We start from the raw sequence: 20547 nt of genomic DNA, 5'->3' as shown, positions 1-20547 counted from the left end.
CTTTAGCAGCCTGTCCCAAGGAGCACAACTCTATGACCCCAAACAACTTAGAATTAATGGGAAAGTTTGCTAGCAGGAGGTTCTCAAGCTTCCTTGATGGTAGAATAGGAGAAACTGGATATCCTTTTTTAATGTTTAAAAGCGTCTTCAAATAATTATTACAGTGACACCTAATAGACTATAAAACTCACTCATAATTCCCTTATCTAACAAGTCAATTCTGTTCATTTATCCATAGATACGTTTTCAATTGTTACCCACATGCAAATATATTTAAACTGGGTACTAATAGTAGTAAATGTGTTCTTCCTTCTCTGCCTCACATGATAAGATTTTCCCTGCTGCTAGCCAAAATGTGGTTTATATCAGACACATAAAACAGACTAAACACTACAAAGTGTCCCAGGAGAGAGGGACAATCAAGTAAAAAATGGCATCTTAACTCACTGGAATATCATTTTCCATTGTTTGTTACAATAACTATACCCATTTTTTATTCCCCTCAGCAGCAACTCTCATTTATTTGCCTTTTTTTAAATATTTATTTATTTATTTATTTATGGCTGTGTTGGGTCTTCGTTTCTGTGCGAGGGCTTTCTCTAGTTGCGGCAGGTGGGGGCCACTCTTCATCGCGGCGCGCGGGCCTCTCACTATCGCGGCCTCTCTTGTTGCGGAGCACAGGCTCCAGACGCGCAGGCTCAGTAATTGTGGCTCACGGGCCTAGTTGCTCTGCGGCATGTGGGATCTTCCCAGACCAGGGCTCGAACCCGTGTCCCCTGCATTGGCAGGCAGATTCTCAACCACTGCGCCACCAGGGAAGCCCTATTTGCCTTTTTGAGGTAGCACTCTCATTTATTTTTTTGTAGGAAACAAAGCTGGATCATCTATCAATAACTCACTTACTTAATGGTTCCTTCTCAGATTTTAGCATTTAACGCTGGGTGAAGAATGCTCCCAGGCCAACTACTTTTGTGGGAATTTGGGAAAAGAAGACAATCTGATATACTAAGGTGAAATTTGTGTGTTTTTCCCCCTCCAGGACCAATTCTCTAGTGCAAGAAAGGGTAGTAACAAGACTGAAAGCAGCTCCTCTCCAGAAGGAGTTCTCCAACGCTAAAAAAAGTTATTGCTCTTTGTGAAGAATTCCATATTTATTACATTAATATGCATTTTCTCTAATATGATTTGTCTGGTATCTAATAAGGTTAGGGCTATTAACAAGTGCTGTCCCACACTGATTACATGTTAGGAACTGCTCTCCGGTGTGAGCTATTTGATATACTATACGTGGAGAGTTCTGGCTGAAGATGATCCCACACTGATTACATTTATAGGTCTCTTCTCCAACATGAACCCTCTGGTGCTTAATAAGGTCATTCTTCCGAATGAAGGCTTTCCCACACTGACAGCATTCATATGGTTTCTCTCCAGTATGAATTCTCTGGTGCACAATGAGGGCAGAACTCTGGCTGAAGGATTTTCCACAGTCATGGCATGCATATGGTTTCTCCCCAGTATGGGTTCTCTGATGTGAGAAAAGGTGAGAGCTTCGACTGAAGCATTTTCCGCAATCTTTGCACTCAAAGGGTTTCAGCCCAGTGTGAGTTCTATGATGGACAACAAGGTGAGACCTCTGGCTGTAAGACTTCCCGCAGTCACTGCATTCGTAGGGCCGCACCCTAACATGGGTTCTCTGGTGCAGAATGAGATGCGTGCTCTGTCTGAAAGACTTCCCACATTCGGCACACTCATAAGGTTTCTCTCCAGTATGAGTTCTCTGGTGCCGAATAAGCCTGGAGCTGTGAACAAAAGACTTTCCACACTGATTACATGTGTACAGTTTGTCTCCTGTGTGAGTCCTCTGATGGGTAACAAGGTGAGAGAACCAGCTGAAGGACTTCCCACATTCTTTACATTCATAGGGTTCCTCACCAGTATGAGTCTTTTGATGTCCAATGAGGTGAGAACTCCGGCTGAAAGATTTTCCACATTCTTTACATTCATAGGGTTTTTCTCCAGTATGAATAAGCCGGTGCCTGGTAAGATTAGAGCGCCAGCTGAAGAATTTTCCACATTCCTTACATTCATAGGGTTTCTCTCTATGCGTACCCTTTGATATACCAAGGGATGTACCATGAGTAAGAGAGTTGTTATCAGGGCATCTGTATGATTTATCTCCTGCTTGAGTTCTTGCAAATTGAAGAAGGTGAATGTTTTGACAGAAGGTTTGACCAGAGTCATTACTGTTGCTTGCATAACTTTCCTGATGACCACTGAAAACCAAATCATGTTTTAAACTTTTAGGATGTGAGTCATGTTTATGGAAATACTCTCGCAGTGCTAGCTGAGAAGGAAGAAGACAGCTTCCCCCGTATTTCCCATTTTCACAGACTCTCTCCTGAGGAAGTGCTTTCTTTTGGGTGAATGCCACTTGCCTCAGATGTCTCTCCTGGCTGTCCTGGGGCCTGTTCAACTGACCTTCACGTGTCCAGACTTCTTCCAATGACAAATACCAGAGATCACTCTTTGCCATTCTTTTCATTTTAACATCACAGGAGTGTTTATCTTTAGAAATGCTCTTACTGGAAGTTGATGATTTAACTTCAACTGCAGTCTCCAAATCTGAAAGAAATGGAAAAGCTTTGCATAACTAAAAAAAGTATTAAGGTCAGAATGGTAGGATGTATGTAGAAAAAAGTATGTAAGTCATGCAGAATTGCTTTTAAATATGGTTTTGTAAGCTTGACAGAGAGTGAGAAAGGGAAGGAAGGCCCATTAACAGGAAATGGGCCGGGCTATAATATGCACATAAAAGGAGCAAAGAGGGTAAGAGAAGCCACAGGACTGGCTACGACACATGGGATCAGGATATTCAGTGCTGGGGTGGCAATTAAGGAAACCCAGAAAGCGCTGCACTGCCACGATGTAACCCAACTATTAATGATACAAGAACCTGACGTGTCTCCTTGCTGCCAGGCCCTTCCCCGACATGAATTCTTTACATTCCTAAACCATGAAAGCAGCCATGTGGCAGGAAATGGCTTCTACCTATGTCACCAAAGCAGTACAGAATGATTACATGTGACTGACAGAGCAAACCTCTCAGAAAGGCCATGGGGTCGGCTGGCAGGGCGACTGCACAGAAGGGACCCAGATACAGGTTCTAACCTACGCTTTGCTACTACTAGTGGTGAATTTAGACAAGTTGCTAAACTTTTCAAAAATCATATTGCTTCTCTGTCATCTAAGGACCTATAAGGTTATCCTAAGTATCGTATAAGGTGGGAGCTCATAACCCAAGCAGTACGGTTTGTAATGCTCACTGTTATCATCATCCCCGTCTTCTACTTTGATTCCTTTGTTCTGAGACACCAAGACTTAATTAAAACTGACAGGACTAACGCAGGACACTAACTCAGAACCTGAACCTTAACTCACATTCTCCTGGACTTTTCGCCCTTCTGTTTATATGCATGCATATTACTGCAAATTATTTTCCCTGGTTCAGAGCCTGCGTTTGTTTCTCAATGCCTTTCAGCTAAAATGTTTGGTTCTGAAATCTAGAAAAAAATCCACTATTTACCCAACACCACCTCTTTCTACATAAGTGGGGCAATATTCTACTCTTACTTGGTGTACGGGGTGAATTGTGTTCCCCAAAGAAGATATGCTGAAGTCTTAACCCCCAATATCACAGGTTATGACCTTATTTGGAAATAGGATCATTGCAGATGTAATTAGTTAAGATGCAGTAGTACTGGTGTAGGAGGGCCCTAATCCAGTCTGACTGGTGTCCTTACAAGAAGAGGAGAAAAGATACAGAGGCAGACACACAGGGGAGGCGGCCATGTGAAGATGGAGGCTGGGTGAGGTGATGTGTCTACAAGCCAAGGGGCACCTGGGGCACCGGAGCTGGAAGAGGCAGGAAGGACCCTCCCCTGGAGCCCCAGAGGGCACACGGCCTGCCCACACAGTTCTAGAGACTTCTGACCTCTAGAACTGTGAGACAATAAATGTGTTGATTTAAGCCACCCAGTTTGTGGAACTTTGTTTTGGCTGCCACAGGAAACAATCCCTGGTAAACAATCCCTGTGCCAGGCTCCTAACTGCCTCCTTTGTACAACCCAAACCCCTTTCCCAGTCCTCATTTTCATTCCCAGCTCTGTTAGTTGCTAGTTTCTTCCCCATCCTGATTTCTTTTTTAAAAAATTGTGATTAAAACAATACATATAACATAAAATGCACCATCTTAACCATTTTTAAGTGCACAATTCAAGTATTAAGTATATTCACATTGTCGTACAGCCATCACCACCATCCATTTTCATCTTGTAAAACTGAAACTCCATACCTATTAAACAATAAGGACCCAATCTCCCCTCAACCCAGCTCCCAGCAATCACCATTATACTTTGTGTCTTTATAATTTTGGCTACTCCAAGTACCTTACATACGTGGAATCATACACTATTTGTCCTTCTGAGACTGGCTTATTTCACCCAGCATAATGTCCTCAAAGTTCATCTACGTTGTAGCAAACTGCAGTATTTCCTTCCTTTTTAAGGATAAATAATACTCCATTACATATACACACACCTCTACCTTGATGAGTTTTGACAGGACGTATACCATCTTTTCCCTCTCCTCCACCCAGTGTATCAGAATCCCATGGAGAAGTTTTTCAAACTACTAATGCCAACTGGAAAATTCTAGAATGAACATGTGTGATGAGGGGTAGGGCTGGGTATGGAAAGACAAGTCTGGAGAAAGCGACAGAAAACACGGATGCGTTAAAGTCCTAAAAATCTTCCATGTGTTCTGTAATGTGGAAGATAACTCAGGTGCGTTATCTTCAAAATCTGCAGCATCCATTAATCAATTCATCATCTGAGTTTTTTTTTTTTTTTAATTAATTTATTTATTTATTTATTTATTTATGGTTGTGTTGGGTCTTCGTTTCTGTGTGAGGGCTCCCCCTAGTTGCGGCGAGCGGGGGCCACTCTTCATCGCGGTACGCGGGCCTCTCACTATCGCGGCCCCTCCTGTTGCGGAGCACAGGCTCCAGACGCACAGGCTCAGCAGTTGTGGCTCACGGGCCCAGCCGCTCCGCGGCATGTGGGATCTTCCCAGACCAGGGCTCGAACCCGTGTCCCCTGCATTGGCAGGCGGACTCTCAACCACTGCACCACCAGGGAAGCCCCCATCATCTGAGTTTTTAAGGCCATCACCCGTTATACTTTTCATTTTGATAATGAAGTTCCCATAGCTTGTAGATTCCCTTAAATTCCAGTCGATTAAGCACATACATGGAATTTCAGTATTTCTTTTGACAACAAATTTCCCATTAAAAATGTAAACTGCTGGTTATAGTCAGTTATTTTTGGATACTTGTCAACAGACATCCAGGAAAGCCTGCTAAACTGAACACATGAATGGAAAAAATAAGGACAGGAAGAAATAGGGAAATGAAAGGAAACAGAGAACAGTCTTTCCTGCCATGGCCCCAAAGCAGCTGACTGATCAACTACTTCCCAGTGTCTGAGGGACCTGCCCTGAGACAGGTACTGGCTACAGTCACCTACGAGGCCCAATGTAAAAAAAGTCAAAAACAAAATTTATGACATTTAAAAGTAGAAACAAAGTGGAAGCTCAGAAAAAGAAGGAACCTGTACTTAATAAGCCAAAAGGTTTCACAAAAAAGGAATGGAGGCGAAACACAGAGGACGACTGAGACACTGGCGACTTCATTCACATCACACTCACAGCCTGAGGTGCAGGGAAATGCCTGACATGAGTGGACGTGAGTGCCAGAGGATTACGAGGTGCCTAGACTGCACTGGGCCTGGGAGGCCATGTGTCCCCAGGAGCCCACGTGGGTCACTAGCACATGGAGTCGGCCATCGGCAGCAAGATCCAGACAGCAACCCCCCAGATGGCTGGGCTAAGGAGAAAGACATCAGAGCACTGAGTTTAGAGACAGGGGTCAGAGAGAGCATCGCTCACAGAGAACAGAGCAGGAGGAAGATGAAGCACTGCCTTCATTTCTTAACCCAGAAGGATGATCTTCTCTACACAGGGAAGCTGGGGAAAGGACTGATGCTAGGAATGCACACAGTGGTCTGCATTTTACAGATATTAATATTAAAATGAAAAAAAATTAAATAAAGAGCTAGATTATAATGAGAAAACAGGTGTTTTTGAGAGCAGCAATTCTGGAAAGGAAGGAGGGTTAAGTCAACAGGGATTGGTGAGGCCTCTGCTGCAATTTGCTAACCGGCAAAAAACAAACTCAGAGCAGGGGCAGGCGATGGGGTCCCATGGCAGAGCTTACACAGAGCAGAGATCAAAGGCTGTGGGAAGGGACACAGGACAGGGAAAAGACAGGCAAAGATAACAGAATAATTCTATGAAAGATAAGAGAACGCAGATGCTTGAGTTAGTAGTAATAATTAGGAAAGCAATATGAACAGGGCTGGAACCAAGCACTGAAACAGAAAGATAATTTTAATGAATGCAAATGGAAGTGTGACAAGACTGTAGAAAGCAGACTAGCAATGGGGAAACTGAAGCTAAATGAACCCAGTCCTCACCTTCGAAATGCGGAGAACTAGTGACCACTCTCGCCAGGGACTCCTGCCCAGAACGGGTGGTCTGGTCCTCACCTGGATGGGTCTCTTGGTGAATTCCTCTCACCACCAGCCACGGCTCCTCCCCCTTCTCCAACTGCAGGATCACCTCTGGCTTGGGAAGCTGATGCCCTGTTCCCAGTGAAAGATAAAGAACTGGGCGAGGGTTGGGCGCTCTGGGCTGGACACAAAGAAGCATCCCAGTTCAGCCCCAACCCCCGGCCCCTTCAATAGTCCTGGGAGGCTCTGAAGAGTAGACAAGGTAGGGCTACAGAGGCAGCAAAATACACATTTCTTAAAATTCAACAAACCAATTTTTTTTTCATAAAAGCAGAAGGAGCACGAAAACCCTGTTCCATGCCCCAAAGAAATTAGGTCTCTGGCCCCAAGCTCACACTCCAATGTATGCTTCAGGCTCTCCATACCTTTTGATCAATGAGGAACCCAAACCCCCCAAACAGAGGTCCATCTCACCCAAGGACATCAGGTTTCTGTAGTTCTCCAACATCACATCTTTGTACATGAGCTGCTGAGCAGGGTCCAGCAGCTTCCACTCCTCCCTCGTGAAGTTCACAAGTATGTCCTTGAAGGTCACCAGTGTCTACAACACAAAGCAAATTTGAGCCTGAGGTATATCTCTGCTCTCCCTATCCCGAATATTGACAGAAAGAGAGATTAGGCAGATAGCACTTGGGTAGGGAAACAGGATAGAACAGAATTCATTCTAGGAGTGAGTAGTATTTACATTGAATTCTGGACAAGTCCTAAAAGGAATGGTATTAAGTACGTACTGTCTAGAAACCAGTTCCATGTTATGCTTTCAGTTTAGAAACTGTCAGAAACACTTTCATTTAAATCAAGTATGTTGTAAACAGCTAAAGCAAGGAGAATCAGTTAATCTACCCTTATGTGAAATAATTAGAACCTAATACAAGGCAGGAGAAGAAGGGAAAAACAGTCTTGAGTTCAAGTGCAACTTTACACTTAAGAGACCAACCTAGCCATGTTTTATGACCTAAAATAAATTTCCAAAACATTTTTCCTAAATATTGGTAGGCATTTTAAAAATGGAGAAGAGATTATATTTTAATAGTAACAAAACAATAGATACAGAAGCAAGGCCTTTTTTAGACACATCAAAAGGATCTATAGATGACACAGAAGAAAACCCATTTGAATAACTGAGCATTTCTCATCAAAGACTGTGAAGGTAAAACGACAGTGGAATAGTGGGGATTTTTTAATGCTGAAAGAAAAGAACTGTCATGCTAGAATTTCAATTATTAGGTGAAAATATCTTTCAGGAATGATGAAAAATACATTCTCAAAAAAGTTAAAGAAACAGGATTTGTTACCAGCAGACCTGCTCTAAAAAGAATGCTAAAGGTAATTCTTCAGGCAGAAGGGAAATGATACAAGAGAGAAACTTTAAATCTCAGGAATGATGAATGAGAAAGAAAAAGAGTAAATATCTGGGTAAATACAATAGACTACTTTTCTTCTCTTAAATCCTTCAAAATATGTAGGACAGCCAAAAGCAAAGACTATGCTTTCTGGTGGGGTTTTGAATACACGTAGAAGTAAAGTATGAGGGATAATCTAGGGGCGAAGCTGAGTGAGGCTGAAGGAGGGTCCCCCACCCATCTCTCTGTCCCCAGAAGACCCACCCTCCCCCAGGGCTCTTCCTGTCTTGGTTGCAGTTACTCCTGGATAATTACTTAACTTGTCCCCAAGCTCCTCCACAGGCAGTCCCCAGGGAGGAATTAACACACCAGCCCCACACCCAAGACCACCAGGGACCAGGGAATCCCTCAGAAAGGCACCAAAATCCCAGTTCTGTCATCATCTTGAAGGGAGAAAGCTTGCTGTGTGCTCAGTCATTCCTCACTGTGGACGAAAGAGCATCTCATCAGAGTCCTCAATATTTCACACATTTCTGTTCCAGTTGTGTTTCTTTGATATGAAAGGAAATAAAACTACAGCTATAAATAAAGCAAATAAACAGTGCTAGTCTATTGGAGGAAGTGTCTGAGATACGGACCCCTTAAGAACCCTTAACTAAAAAGGGATTCTCAGTCGGAAAACAAACAAGAATGAAGGCAGCCCTACTTACGTGAGACCGGGCAGTTAGCAACTCGGCCTCCATGCCCTCCTCGTTCCTGACGCTTCCTGAGTAACAGGAGATCCCGAGCAGGTGAAGCTGTGGAAAAGGCAGAAACTTGAGGAAAGGTGCTGTGACCTGGGGCTCATTAATCGCGAGCCTAGATTCCCTCAGACCAACTGCTGTACCTATACATCCACACATCCAGACGACATCTGACTGTTCCAGAAATACACCTATATTGCCCGAAATCCCCAGGAGTAGGAAGAAAAGAGCTCCGAAGACTGCCTCTCCCGCACCCTGCAATCTCTACAGTTCCATGCTAAATTTCATTTGGAACTGAATGGTTCTAATACATCAAATCCTCTTATTTTTAAAAAATCCTTTTTATTACTGAAGTATAGCTGATTTACAATGTTGTGGTAGTTCCAGGTGTACAGCAAAGTGACTCAGTTTTACATATATATATATTCTTTTTCAAATTCTTTTCCCTTATAGGTTAAAAGGGAATCATACGATATTTGCCCTTTCATGTCAGGCTTATTTCACTCAGCATCATGTTTTCAAGGTTCATGCATGTTGTAGCCTGTATCAGTAGTTCACTCTAATGGCTGAATAATACTCCGTTGTATGGACCCACCACATTTTGTTTATCCACTCGTCTGCTGACGGGTATACCTGGGAGTGGAATTGCTGGCTCATCCGGTAACTTTATGTTTAGCTTTTTGAGGACCCACCAAACTGTTTTCCATAGTGGCTGCATCATTTTACTTTCACACAAGTAATGTACAAGGGTTCCAACTTCCCCACACGCTTGCCAACACTTGTTGTGCCATCTTTTAAATTATATAGCCATCTTAGTAGGGGTGAAGTGGTATCTCACTGTGCTTTTGATTTGCATTATTTTCGTGTGCTTACTGGCCATTTGTATATCTTCTTTGGAGAAATGTATGTTCAAGTCCTTTACCTATTTTTAAATTGGGTCATTTGTCTTTTAGTTGTTGAATTGTAGTTCTTTATCTATTCTGGATAGTAAACCCTTATCAGATAATATAACTTCCAAATATTTTCTCCCATTCTGGAGGTTGTCTTGCCTTTGTTGTTGAAATATACTTTTGCCAAATATAGAATCCTAAGCAGACAGGTATTTTTCCTTTCAGTGCTTCATATAGCTCCACTCCCAATGCTCCAGGAATCAGAGGAGCTTTCCAGCCTGGCCAGCAGTAATGGCCATAACCCCCATGTGAACACCACATGCTGTTCCCTGCAGCTTCCTTCCCCGTGTGTGCTTTGTGTGATCACTCAGGGGCACCCTCTGCACTCTATGAAGGCTGCTGCCCTGCCCTTCCCAGCCTCAGCTCTGCATTCTGGACTCAGGGTCTGCTCAGCCGCTCTCAGCTTCCCCTTCCTCTGCTGTAACCTGGAAACCCTCTCAAGGCAATAAACCGGGGCAGTCAGAGGGCTAACCTGCTTGGTTTTCCATCTCTCAGGGATAACTGTCCTTTGTGGTCTGATATTGAATGTCTTTAAACGATTGTTTCATGTATTTTGTCTTTTTGTTGTTGTTGCTGTTTGTTTGGGCAAGAGGATAGGTAAATCCCCTCCCTGTTACTCCATCTTGGACAGAAGTAGAAGTCTATAAACACTGCACTTTTAACTTGTTTTAAATTTAGATTGTATCTTTAATTTCCACCTTTTGAATACTAGGTTTGAATATTTTCCATATGTTTATGTTTATGGCTCTTTTGTATTTGCTTTCTTTTACATTGTTTGCCCCCTTTGTCTTCTGGAGATCTTAAGGATTTCCATTTCAATTCTACCCATACTTATTGTATATGAATAAAAGCACTACCTACGGTTTCTGACCCCTCACCAGTGCTAAACTGGTTTTCACCAATGACACCTGTTATAGAGGCACTGCTGGCCTCTCAATTGTTCTTGAACCTCTTTATTGACTTTGCTAGCCCCTCACCTAGTTTTCCTCTATATATCTTGGTACTTCTTAGTCTTCTCTAATGACTTAAAAAATTATGATTAGATGCAACTAGAGATTATCATACTAAGTAAGTCAGAAAAAGACAAATACCATACGATATCACTTATGTGTGGAATCTAAAATATGACACAAATGAACTTATCTATGAAACAGAAAAAGACCCACAGACATAGAAAACAGACTTGTAGTGGCCGAGGGGGAGGGGAGGATTGGGAGTTTGGGGTTAGCAGATGCAAACTATTATATATAGAATGGACAGACAACAAGGTCCTACTGTATAGCACAGGGAATTATACTCAATAGCCTATGATAAACCATAAAGGAAAAGAATATGAAAAAAGAGAATGTACACACACACACACACACACACACACACACACACACACACACACACATATAACTGAATCACTTTGCTGTACAGCAGTAACTTTTTTTTTTTCTTTTAGCCACGTCGCACGGCTTGCGGGATCTTAGTTCCCCGACCAGGGATTGAACCCACATCCTCAGCAATGAAAGCACAGAGTCCTAACCACTGGACCAGCAGGGAATTCCCTGTACAGCAGTAATTAACACAACATTGTAAATCAACTATACATCCATTTTTAAAAATTAAAAATACTAATAAAAATTAAAAATTGTGATTAGCTTAAATGTAGGTCACCCTTTGTTGCTTCTCCGTCTTTCCCAGTCTCTGCCGTTTCAATGGCCCCCTGGGCACTTCCAGGGCACGGAGCACACTTACTCGTTTTACCCCATGGTCCATCCCATTGTTGGCTCACGACAGGGTCAGTGTTGGGCTAGAATGAACAGATCACTCTGTCCTCTGCCCCTACATTTTCCCCAACCTCAAGTGCATATTCCCAACTGTGGTTAACAGCATGGCTTCTGCAGCCAGACTGCCTGGGTTCAGACCCCACTCCATTGCTCACAGGTGGCTTCTTAACCTTTCAGTATCTCGGTCTCTTCATCTGTACAGTGGGGACTAAATAGTGCCTACCATAGGGTTATTATGAGAATTAAATGAGTCCATATTTGTAAAACACAGAAAACAGTGCCTCACACACGGTAAGGATTATCTGCTTGTTAATTAAAAACATACACGACATCTAGGGACAAGTAACGCAAGTATCTTTCTGGACTCTGTCCTCTTAACATCCAATCAGTTACTACAACCTGTAAATCACCTCCTAGACGTTTCTCTAGCCCACCCCTCCAGATCCCACGGCCTTGGCTCAGGCTTGGCTTCTCCGCCTCCGGTCTTTCTCACTCTGATGAGTGTCCACATCAGCATCATCTCTGTAAAACATGTAAGTTGCGCTTCTTGATTAGAATTCTCTGCTGATCTCCCAGTACTCACAGGAAAATGAACCAAGTCCTCAGCATGGATTTAGGGTTCTTTGTGGTGGGCCCTTTTCTCCCTCACTAGCCCTAAATGTCCCATCAAACTACCACCCACCCACCCCATCCATGCTGCACCACCTGAACTGCCCAACCTCTTCACACACCCTAGTCCTAGGCCAGGAAGGCTCTGCCCTTTCGTGCCGCTTGGTAAAATCCTACCCATCCTGCAAGATCAAACATCACCCTTTCCTATGTCATTCCCTAATTTCTCCAGGAAGGTTTAGTGTTCTTTCGCCTCTGTGCTCCCACAGTCCCTAGGACAGGAAGCAACATGAACTGAACAAAAGTACAGCCAGGGAGCACAGCTACCTGCCCAAGGTCATGTCTGCTTGGGGTGAGGTCTCTGATGCCAGGCACAGGTCTGTCCTTACTGCTTTTAACCCTTCCCCAGAAACTTGAGTAATTTTAGCTGAACACACCAGCTGTGGGAGTTAAGACACAGAAGCGGACACGTGTTCTCTGTGAGGTATCATCAGAGAAGCACAGGCTCATTTCCAGGAGTCAGAATCCAGTCAGCAGGATGGAAAGGTGGGATGAACGCATGTGTTCCTTGTTCACACCTTCTTGATCCAGATGTTAACCAAGGGCTCACGAACCACATGCCAAGTACTATTCCAGGGGCTGAGCCCAGAGCAGCAGCTGTTCAGACAGGCCCCTCCCTCATTGAGCTCAGGTGAGTAAAGGCTGAAATAACCAGGGACGTCCAGCCTGCATAAGAAATTACTTGGGTGAAGCAAGAGAATGGTCTTCACACATTTACAGATCCTGTGGAACAGGGATAATATATATATTTTTAAACATTTTGTGTTTTATTTTTTTGGGTACGTTGGGTCTTCGTTGCTGTGTGTGGGCTTTCTCTAGTTGTGGCGAGCAGGGGCTACTCTTCGTTGCGGTGCACAGGCTTCTCATTGTGGTGGCTTCTCTTGTTGCGGAGCACGGGCTCTAGGCGTGCGGGCTTCAGTAGTTGTGGCACACGGGCTCAGTAGTTGTGGCTCGTGGGCTCTAGAGCACAGGCTCAGTAGTTGTGGCTCACGGGCTCTAGAGCTCAGGCTCAGTAGTTGTGGTGGATGGGCTTAGTTGCTCTGCGGCATGTGGGATATTCCCAGACCAGGGATGGAACCTGTGTTCCCTGCATTGGCAGGCAGATTCCTAACCACTGCACCACCAGGGAAGTCCACAGGGATAATATTTATTCTGAGTTGTTCCAGAGGGCAGAATTAGGAGAAACGTGTGGAGTCACAAAGAAGTCAATTACAAGTCAATATAATAAGACACCATTAATCAAACGACACCTGGTAACAGATCAGGTCACGGAAAGAGGCAGGAAATTTCTAGTCACCGATAAACTTTCAATAGGATCTTACTTAAAAAGAAAAAAAAAAAACTATATACAGCCTCCAGTTTACATGGACATCTAAGGTTCATTCCAGTGACTCTCCTGTTTTATGATTTAAAGCAAATAGTCTTATGTCACCCTAATTTCCCTTAACGCCCACTTCTAGATAATCTACTTAAAACTTTATCTAAACTGGCGGTTTATAGCCCTGACTGCACACTGGACTTTCCCCCTATATTAATAAATTATTCATACCTGGGTCCCATGCCACCCTTCCCCACCAAGAGATTCTCATTTAATTTTCTGGGGAGGGAGCACTCCAGGTGGTTCTGACGTGCACCACGGTTGAGAGCCACTGATCCAAGCTGTCATGGAGTCTATTTAATTCTCACTTTCTACCATTTCTTGGGGGTAATCAGATCTTTTCATCAGACACCAGATTTACAAAGGATCTTCTTATGCAACTGACCAAAACTGACTTCTCTAACGTAACAACAGATATTGCCAGGGGAGGGACACCGGGATGAGTTTTCATTTGTATTTAGGGAAACAGCAGGTAAGCTGATAACTATTGTGATCTTCTGTCATTTTTCTAAATCATTCCTGAACGCTTTACTATGATCCCGGCTGTGTCCCAGGCCCAGGGGATAAAACGTGAGCGAAGCATTTATCCCTGCCCTCAGCAGCTAAGTCGAGCTGAAGAAACCGACCTCCATGGAGCACAGACAGCAGCCAGCACGAGCTGGGGGTCTCAAGGCTGAGTCCAGCACGAGCTGGGGGTCTCAAGGCTGAGTCCAGAGCACGAGCTGGGAGTCTCAAGGCTTAGTCTAGCACGAGCTGGGGGTCTCAAGGCTGAGTCCAGAGCACGAGCTGGGAGTCTCAAGGCTTAGTCTAGCACGAGCTGGGGGTCTAAGGCTGAGTCCAGAGCGCGTCTGAGTTCAGGCAGATAAGTGAGGGTGGGGAACCATGAACAAAGGCAGGGCCTTCGACAGTGACGTGGGGGGAGAAGCTCAGTGTGGCCGTCGAATGTGGTGCAGGGCAGGGAGCAGCCAGAAACAGGCCAGGTCGAGGTCACAGAGGCCCAAAGTGCCATCCTCAGAAACACAGACTCTTGCCTACATGCTGTCAGCTAGGCAATGACAACAGATGTGTCTGCCTTTGAGATAGTTGTGTGATGGACTAGAGGGGGATGAAACACCTGCAAAGAAACCAGGCAGGAGGGCAACTGTGATGCAGAAGACAGGAGCACAAAGGAGGGCAGCAATGGAATTGATTAGATGTGGATGGGAATACAGGTTAAGGGTTCAAGGTGACCCCAGGTTTCTGGGTGACAGAATAGACAATAATGTCTGGGGGTAGGACTGGCTGTGCACACGGTGCATGAGCCAGAGAAGGGAGAGGGAGAAGGACACGTTTAGATGTGAGGGTTATCCAGCTGTATCACCCGCCATCCACATTTCTGTTCTACCTGGATCTACTCAAGCTGCACAGCTATATTCTCAAACAGGACAACTTCTTGAGGGGGAGTGGGGGGTGGATCTTTAGTCACAGATTTGGGGGTGATGTATTCATCTACTCTGATGCGGGTGAAGGAAACAGATGGGGTCGAAGGGAGATTATACATCCCTGCGACATGATTCCTATAAAGCCCACCAGGAGACAGAATATCTGGTAAAGCTGGGTAACGGCATTATCAGATGACACCATGGCAGTGTATAAAACCAACCAAAGATACCATGGAGAGTAAAATAAACTGTAGGACCAGAAAATTGTGGGATAGGGACTTCCCTGGTGGCGCAGTGGTTAAGAATCCGCCTGCCAATGCAGGGGACATGGGTTCGAGCCCTGGTCCAGGAAGATCCCACATGCCGTGGAGCATCTAAGCCCGTGCACCACAACTACTGAGCCTGTGCTCTAGAGCCCGCGAGCCACAACTACTGAAGCCCGCGTGCCACAACTACTGAAGCCCGCGCGCCTAGAGCCCGTGCTCCGCAACAAGAGAAGCCACCACAATGAGAAGCCCGCGCACCACAACGAAGAGCAGCCCCCGCTCGCCGCAACTAGAGAAAGCCCGCACGCAGCAACAAAGACCCAACGCAGCCAAAAATTAATTAATTAATTAATTAATTTTAAAAAATCATGGGGATCTAAAAGGAAAAAAAATTGTAGGATAAATTAGTATCTAGGAAGAAAACAGAGGAGAAAAGGAAGCCCAAAAAGGAAGCAGAGAAACATCCACCAGAGAATGAGAAGATCTACAGACAGATCTATAGAAGAGCTGTAGAGATATATATCAGAAGCCAGAAGAGAGAATTTCAAGGAAGGGAGGATTAACAGAGTTCAGATGAATTAGGGATTCTAGTGCCCTGACTGGCTAGATGAGGGTTCACTAAAGCGGGAACAGCAGACAAATTCCACAATAGGGCTGAAAAGTTTGGAGGCGAGAACAGCAACGAAAGGGCGGAGCTAGAAGAGGTGGTAGGATCAAATGGGGACCTGGGCGTGTCTGTGGGCGTGAAGCAGGGCAGGGGTGGGCTCAACAGCTGGGAGGGAGGGACCAGGCTTGCAGGCAGGAAGCCCGCAGCAGCAAGGTCACTGCCCTCTGTGCCCTGCCGCCTCCGCTGTCACAAGTCCTCCGACCCTCACCCTCTGCCCCCGTCCCACCCACATAACCCAGGGCAGGCTCCCCGTTCCAAGGTCCTCAGCTGAATCACATCTACATGGTTCCTGTTGCCAATAAGCTGATATAGCCACAGCTTCTGGTAGTTAGGACGCAGATGTCTTTTGAGAGCTGCTATTCTGCCCACCATCAGGGCGGAGATGGCCTGAAAGAAGCTTCCAGCACCAGCAAGAAGGCTATGGAAGTTACGATCTGAGGCACAGAGGTTCCATGCACAGCTCTGATCACAACCATCCACATTCTGGGCCCTGACAACCTTTCAACCTTCAATCCTACTGCACTTGCCCCATGTTCTCTAAGCCTCATTCACATGCCAACTTTTCCAAAAGCCTTCCCATTGTCCCAGAGAAAATCCCTGGAGCCTTTTGCCCACGCTCCTAGCACTTGAACACTTGGCTCATTTGTCCACCTCCCTGTAAGATGAAGAACCACTTGAGAACTGGGATAACCTCACTCTAAAACCTGGAGAGAGGCCAGCACAGTGCTTTGTGCTTCGTATTTGTTCACTCCGGCATTTGTCAAACACTTGGCGATAACTTGTGGTTTGTACAGATGTCTGCCCTCAGGGCAGGCAATGGAGACTGGAAGACCCAGTGCTTGAGGACCAGCGCCCATGGACCGGCGAGACCTTCTCGGGGACAGCGTTTCGCTTGGGCATATGGAGTATGTAATTCTTAATAAAAGAGAACAGATCTCTTAAGGTTCTGAATAAGTTCACTGGTATTTGGCATCTGTGAAGGACAAGGGATCATCAGCAAAAGGACCCAGCAGCAGAGACAGCAAAGACATACTCAAAGATACAAAAGGCAAAGATTGTGCATCTGTGAAAACTCAACAAATGGACACTCTCAGGTTGTGCATTTCATTTTATGTAAATTTCACATCAAAAGCAGAATCGAAACAAACATTAAATTCTGGTTAACAATGCACATGCATTCAGAAGTATTTCAGGAAAGCATACTGATGGCTGCAATTTACTTTGAAATGCATCCCAAAAAAGAGGGACTGATGAAGAAAGGGACAGACAGATACATGTTCAAATTAGTATAGTAAAATGTTAATGGCAGAGTCTAGGAGGGGAGGTTACAAGTATTCACTGTAAACTTCTTTCAGTTTAGCTGTATGTTCAAAATTTTTCATAATAAAATATTGACCAGAAAAGGTAAGGATGAGACAGCAGAAAGGTATTGTGTGGAAAGAGGCAAAAATTATCCTCCTGGTGTTGGTTCTAAGCCAGAGATGCATATACAGCCGGTGACACACCAGTCCTGACCTTGCTTCAGAGCCAGAAGATTTAAGACCCTGGCTGATCTGAGCCATGCTATAAGGAAAAGTACAGGTGAAAGTCTATTGTAAGCAAAACGGAGATATCACACAATGAAACTTCTATTTCCTTAAAACAAAAATTTTAAAAAACTAAAATGTTTTTTAAACTATATGCTACTAAGCCTTCAGTGCTTGAATTATGTGATGAAAACCAAGGGAACTCATCATTTCTAGGAGTATTTTTCCTTTAACAGAAACATTTTCTCATCTAATTAAAAGAAAAAGGAATGAGTCACTTTCATAACATTTTTAAGAAGATGGAGATATAAAAGAAAGAAAAAATTGCATGGGGTTCTTTAAAAAAACAATCCCAGTAATAGTTTCTTGGCAAGTGCATTTAAGCCATGAACAGAACTGTTCTCATTCCTACTCATCCTTTATTCTTATTTATGACTCCTAGGATTATTTTAAAGTTTTCTCTTATTATTCAGATACATTTCTAGTTAAAATTACTAGGTATCTTCTTCCTGTTGTGAACAGACTTTCTTTTACAAAGGTATTTGCAAATTTGTTACTGAGGACAGTTAAGCAATCTGTTTATATGCTCTTTCCAGTCCCTTTACTAAACTCATTGATATTAACTAAATCTCTTGTACATGCTGGGGATGTAGTTAATTAATAAGATACTTTGTCATCTCTTTTCCAGAAGGTACACCTTGTAGCTATGTAAATACTATTAATATCTTGTCCTAAACAAAAGTTTGAGATGTTTATATAAAATACTGATAAGCAGACTTCATCATTTAACTTATGATATATATCTCAAATACTGGCCCTGTGACTGGCACATGCTAAGAGCTCAAGAAATATGTGTTGAGAGAGGGAATGAAAGAACAAATGAACAATTTTCAAGAAGGGCAGGAATGTGTGCCATCCACTGTCCAGGAGGCTTTGTAAGACAGAGGGACAATTTTAATGAAACAAGAGAAGAGGCGATTAGTTAGGTCACCGAAGAAAATTACTGCAGCGTTGAGGTAGTTTAAAAAGGGGCAGGGAGGGGTTGTGCTATTTATGTCCCAGGTTAACTTTAGTCAACACCGCTAAGGTGACTAATATTTTTTAGCTAGCACTGTGGATGACAATCTGTCTTCCCTTTTACTTATTTTTTTCTTTAACAGTATATTCTGTATATGAAGTAAAGATAGAACTTAAATTCTTCACCTTCTCCATATACTTTGGGTGGGATCTATGTAATTTTGATGTCAACCTCATCTTTCACATTCATACCAGGTGTTAGTTTATGTACAAATTTGATTCGTTTAACTGTCAAGAGAAAATAAAAATATAATAATTATGAGCTATTTCTGAAAAGTAAAACTAGGTCAAACACATACACACCCTCAATTAATCTATTTGATTAAAAAAGAAAACCCAACAACTGAAGATCAGGAAGCCAGGAGCTGGAGATGCCGAACCTGCTGGATCTTAAACACTGAAAATACTGATAAGACAGGCAATTCCGAGGAAAATAACTGCCAAAATAAGTCTCAATAAGTAAAAAGTTTTTTTAATGAATATTTTCAGACTGGAGCAAGAAATAGAAATCGATCCAGCCCTTTTTCCCACCAAACTTCTTAAAAGTAGACCTCCTTCATCAATGTTTGCAGCATATAACTTCTATAATATCCACGAATAGAATCCAGAAGTATATATTTTTTAAAACCAGTATAACCACGTTGGATGTCTTTCAGGAACGTTAGGACATTTACTGTAAAGACATTTCCTACTCTAACAAAAAAGAGCATGATCACGTTTAACAGATGCTGGAAAGGCCATATGCAAAGTTTTAAACATCTAGCCCCAGTTGGGAAGGAAAAAAAAAAAAGAAACAGGAACAGAAGAAATCTTATTTTGCATCGCTGAGAATATGTGGTTCAAACGCCCCACCACCGCCCGGCGCGTCCGGGCGTCAGGGTCCTGTCCCACCAACGCGAAGGCGCGCTAATCCAAGTGGCAGCGGGGGTCACTCAGGCCGGGAGACCACAGGGAAGAAAAACCATTTGTTGGTGAAAACCGTCCGCCTCGGCGAGGAGACGAGGAAACGGCGGCGCCGCCTCCCGCTAGGAAGAAACCACATCCAGCCCTCTCGCGTGTACCTGCGATCGGCACCTGCAGGCGCAGCACCGGGAGCGTCGCCGGCGGGGCTGCACCGTCACAAAGGCAGCGGCTCGGCGAGCGCGCCCACATCCGGGCCTCCGCGTCCCGCGCGGGTCCGCAGGGCGGGCGGCGGCAGCTCGGTCCCCGCCCGGCCTCCTACGCCCGCCCGGCCCCCACAGCCCACGCCGCGCCCCGAGCCCTCGCGCACGCGCACGCGCTCCACGTCCACTCACGACCCGCCGAGAAGCGCAGCCGGACGCAAAGCCCAGAATCGCTCCGCGGGGCGGCGCGGGGGCTCCTGGGAAGTGGAGTCCCGGCCCTGGCTCCGCGGGCCTGGGGAGCGCGCGGCTCTGCTCCTCGCCTCCCAGCTGAGGGCCCTCGGCGCCGCCGCCTGCTCCGCGCGCTCTCGCCTCCCTTCCCACTGCAGCCCGGTCGTTCCCACGCGAGAGGCAGGCAACCCGAGGACAGGTGACCGCGCAGGCGCGCGGACGTTGAGGAGACGCGGGAGGCGGGAGGGTGAGGGGAGCGTGCGGGGAGCGTGCACCCGAGCGGTGGGCCCTCCTCGGAGTTCTCCCCAGCTGGGGGGCGGGGGCTGCCGGGAGCGTCGGGCTAGCGGGCGGAGGCGGGAGGCTGCGTTCCTGGGGCCCTGGGTTCCCTGAGGGGGCGGAGCGGGCGCCGGGGGGTGAGCAGGCCAGGCGCAGGTAGGGAATCTGACTCTACCCCGTGAGTGAGAGGAGCAGGGATGTACTGCTTGTACGTCTTACTTTATCCAGGACCTGTTCTTCCATCTCTCTTAACTCCGGTCAATTGAAAAAAAAAAAGCACAACCCAGAAGTTGACCATTCCGTTACGTTGCGCGTACTTTCTGAGGCCGTAGCCCGGGCTCAGCCTCTCCGAGAGCTCTGAGGGACCGCTCCCCAGAGGTAAAGGGGGAGCAGGGTATACAGGAGGCTTGCAACAGAAGCCAGGTAATCAGAACATCGG

At 45.1% G+C, this 20547-nt stretch overlaps 1 protein-coding gene across 1 annotated transcript in view; it reads right to left on the bottom strand.

Annotated features, from left to right (window-relative positions):
* LOC133074957 (zinc finger protein 268-like) overlaps positions 1–19614 on the bottom strand; it is a 67402-nt gene extending 47788 nt beyond the window's left edge. The window contains exons 1-5 of the mRNA XM_061168954.1: positions 19563–19614; positions 8740–8826; positions 7101–7227; positions 6663–6758; positions 2436–2622 (exon numbers count right to left, since the gene is read on the bottom strand). Coding sequence (XP_061024937.1) covers positions 2436–2622; positions 6663–6758; positions 7101–7227; positions 8740–8772 — 443 coding nt within the window. The 5' untranslated portion in view covers positions 8773–8826; positions 19563–19614. The remainder of the gene's footprint in view (positions 1–2435; positions 2623–6662; positions 6759–7100; positions 7228–8739; positions 8827–19562) is intronic.
* Between the last annotated feature and the right edge of the window lie 933 nt (positions 19615–20547).

This window comes from Eubalaena glacialis, chromosome 15, assembly GCF_028564815.1.
Source record: "Eubalaena glacialis isolate mEubGla1 chromosome 15, mEubGla1.1.hap2.+ XY, whole genome shotgun sequence".
NCBI classification, from domain to species: Eukaryota; Metazoa; Chordata; class Mammalia; order Artiodactyla; family Balaenidae; genus Eubalaena; species Eubalaena glacialis.
This window is presented reverse-complemented; position numbering and strand designations above follow the sequence as displayed.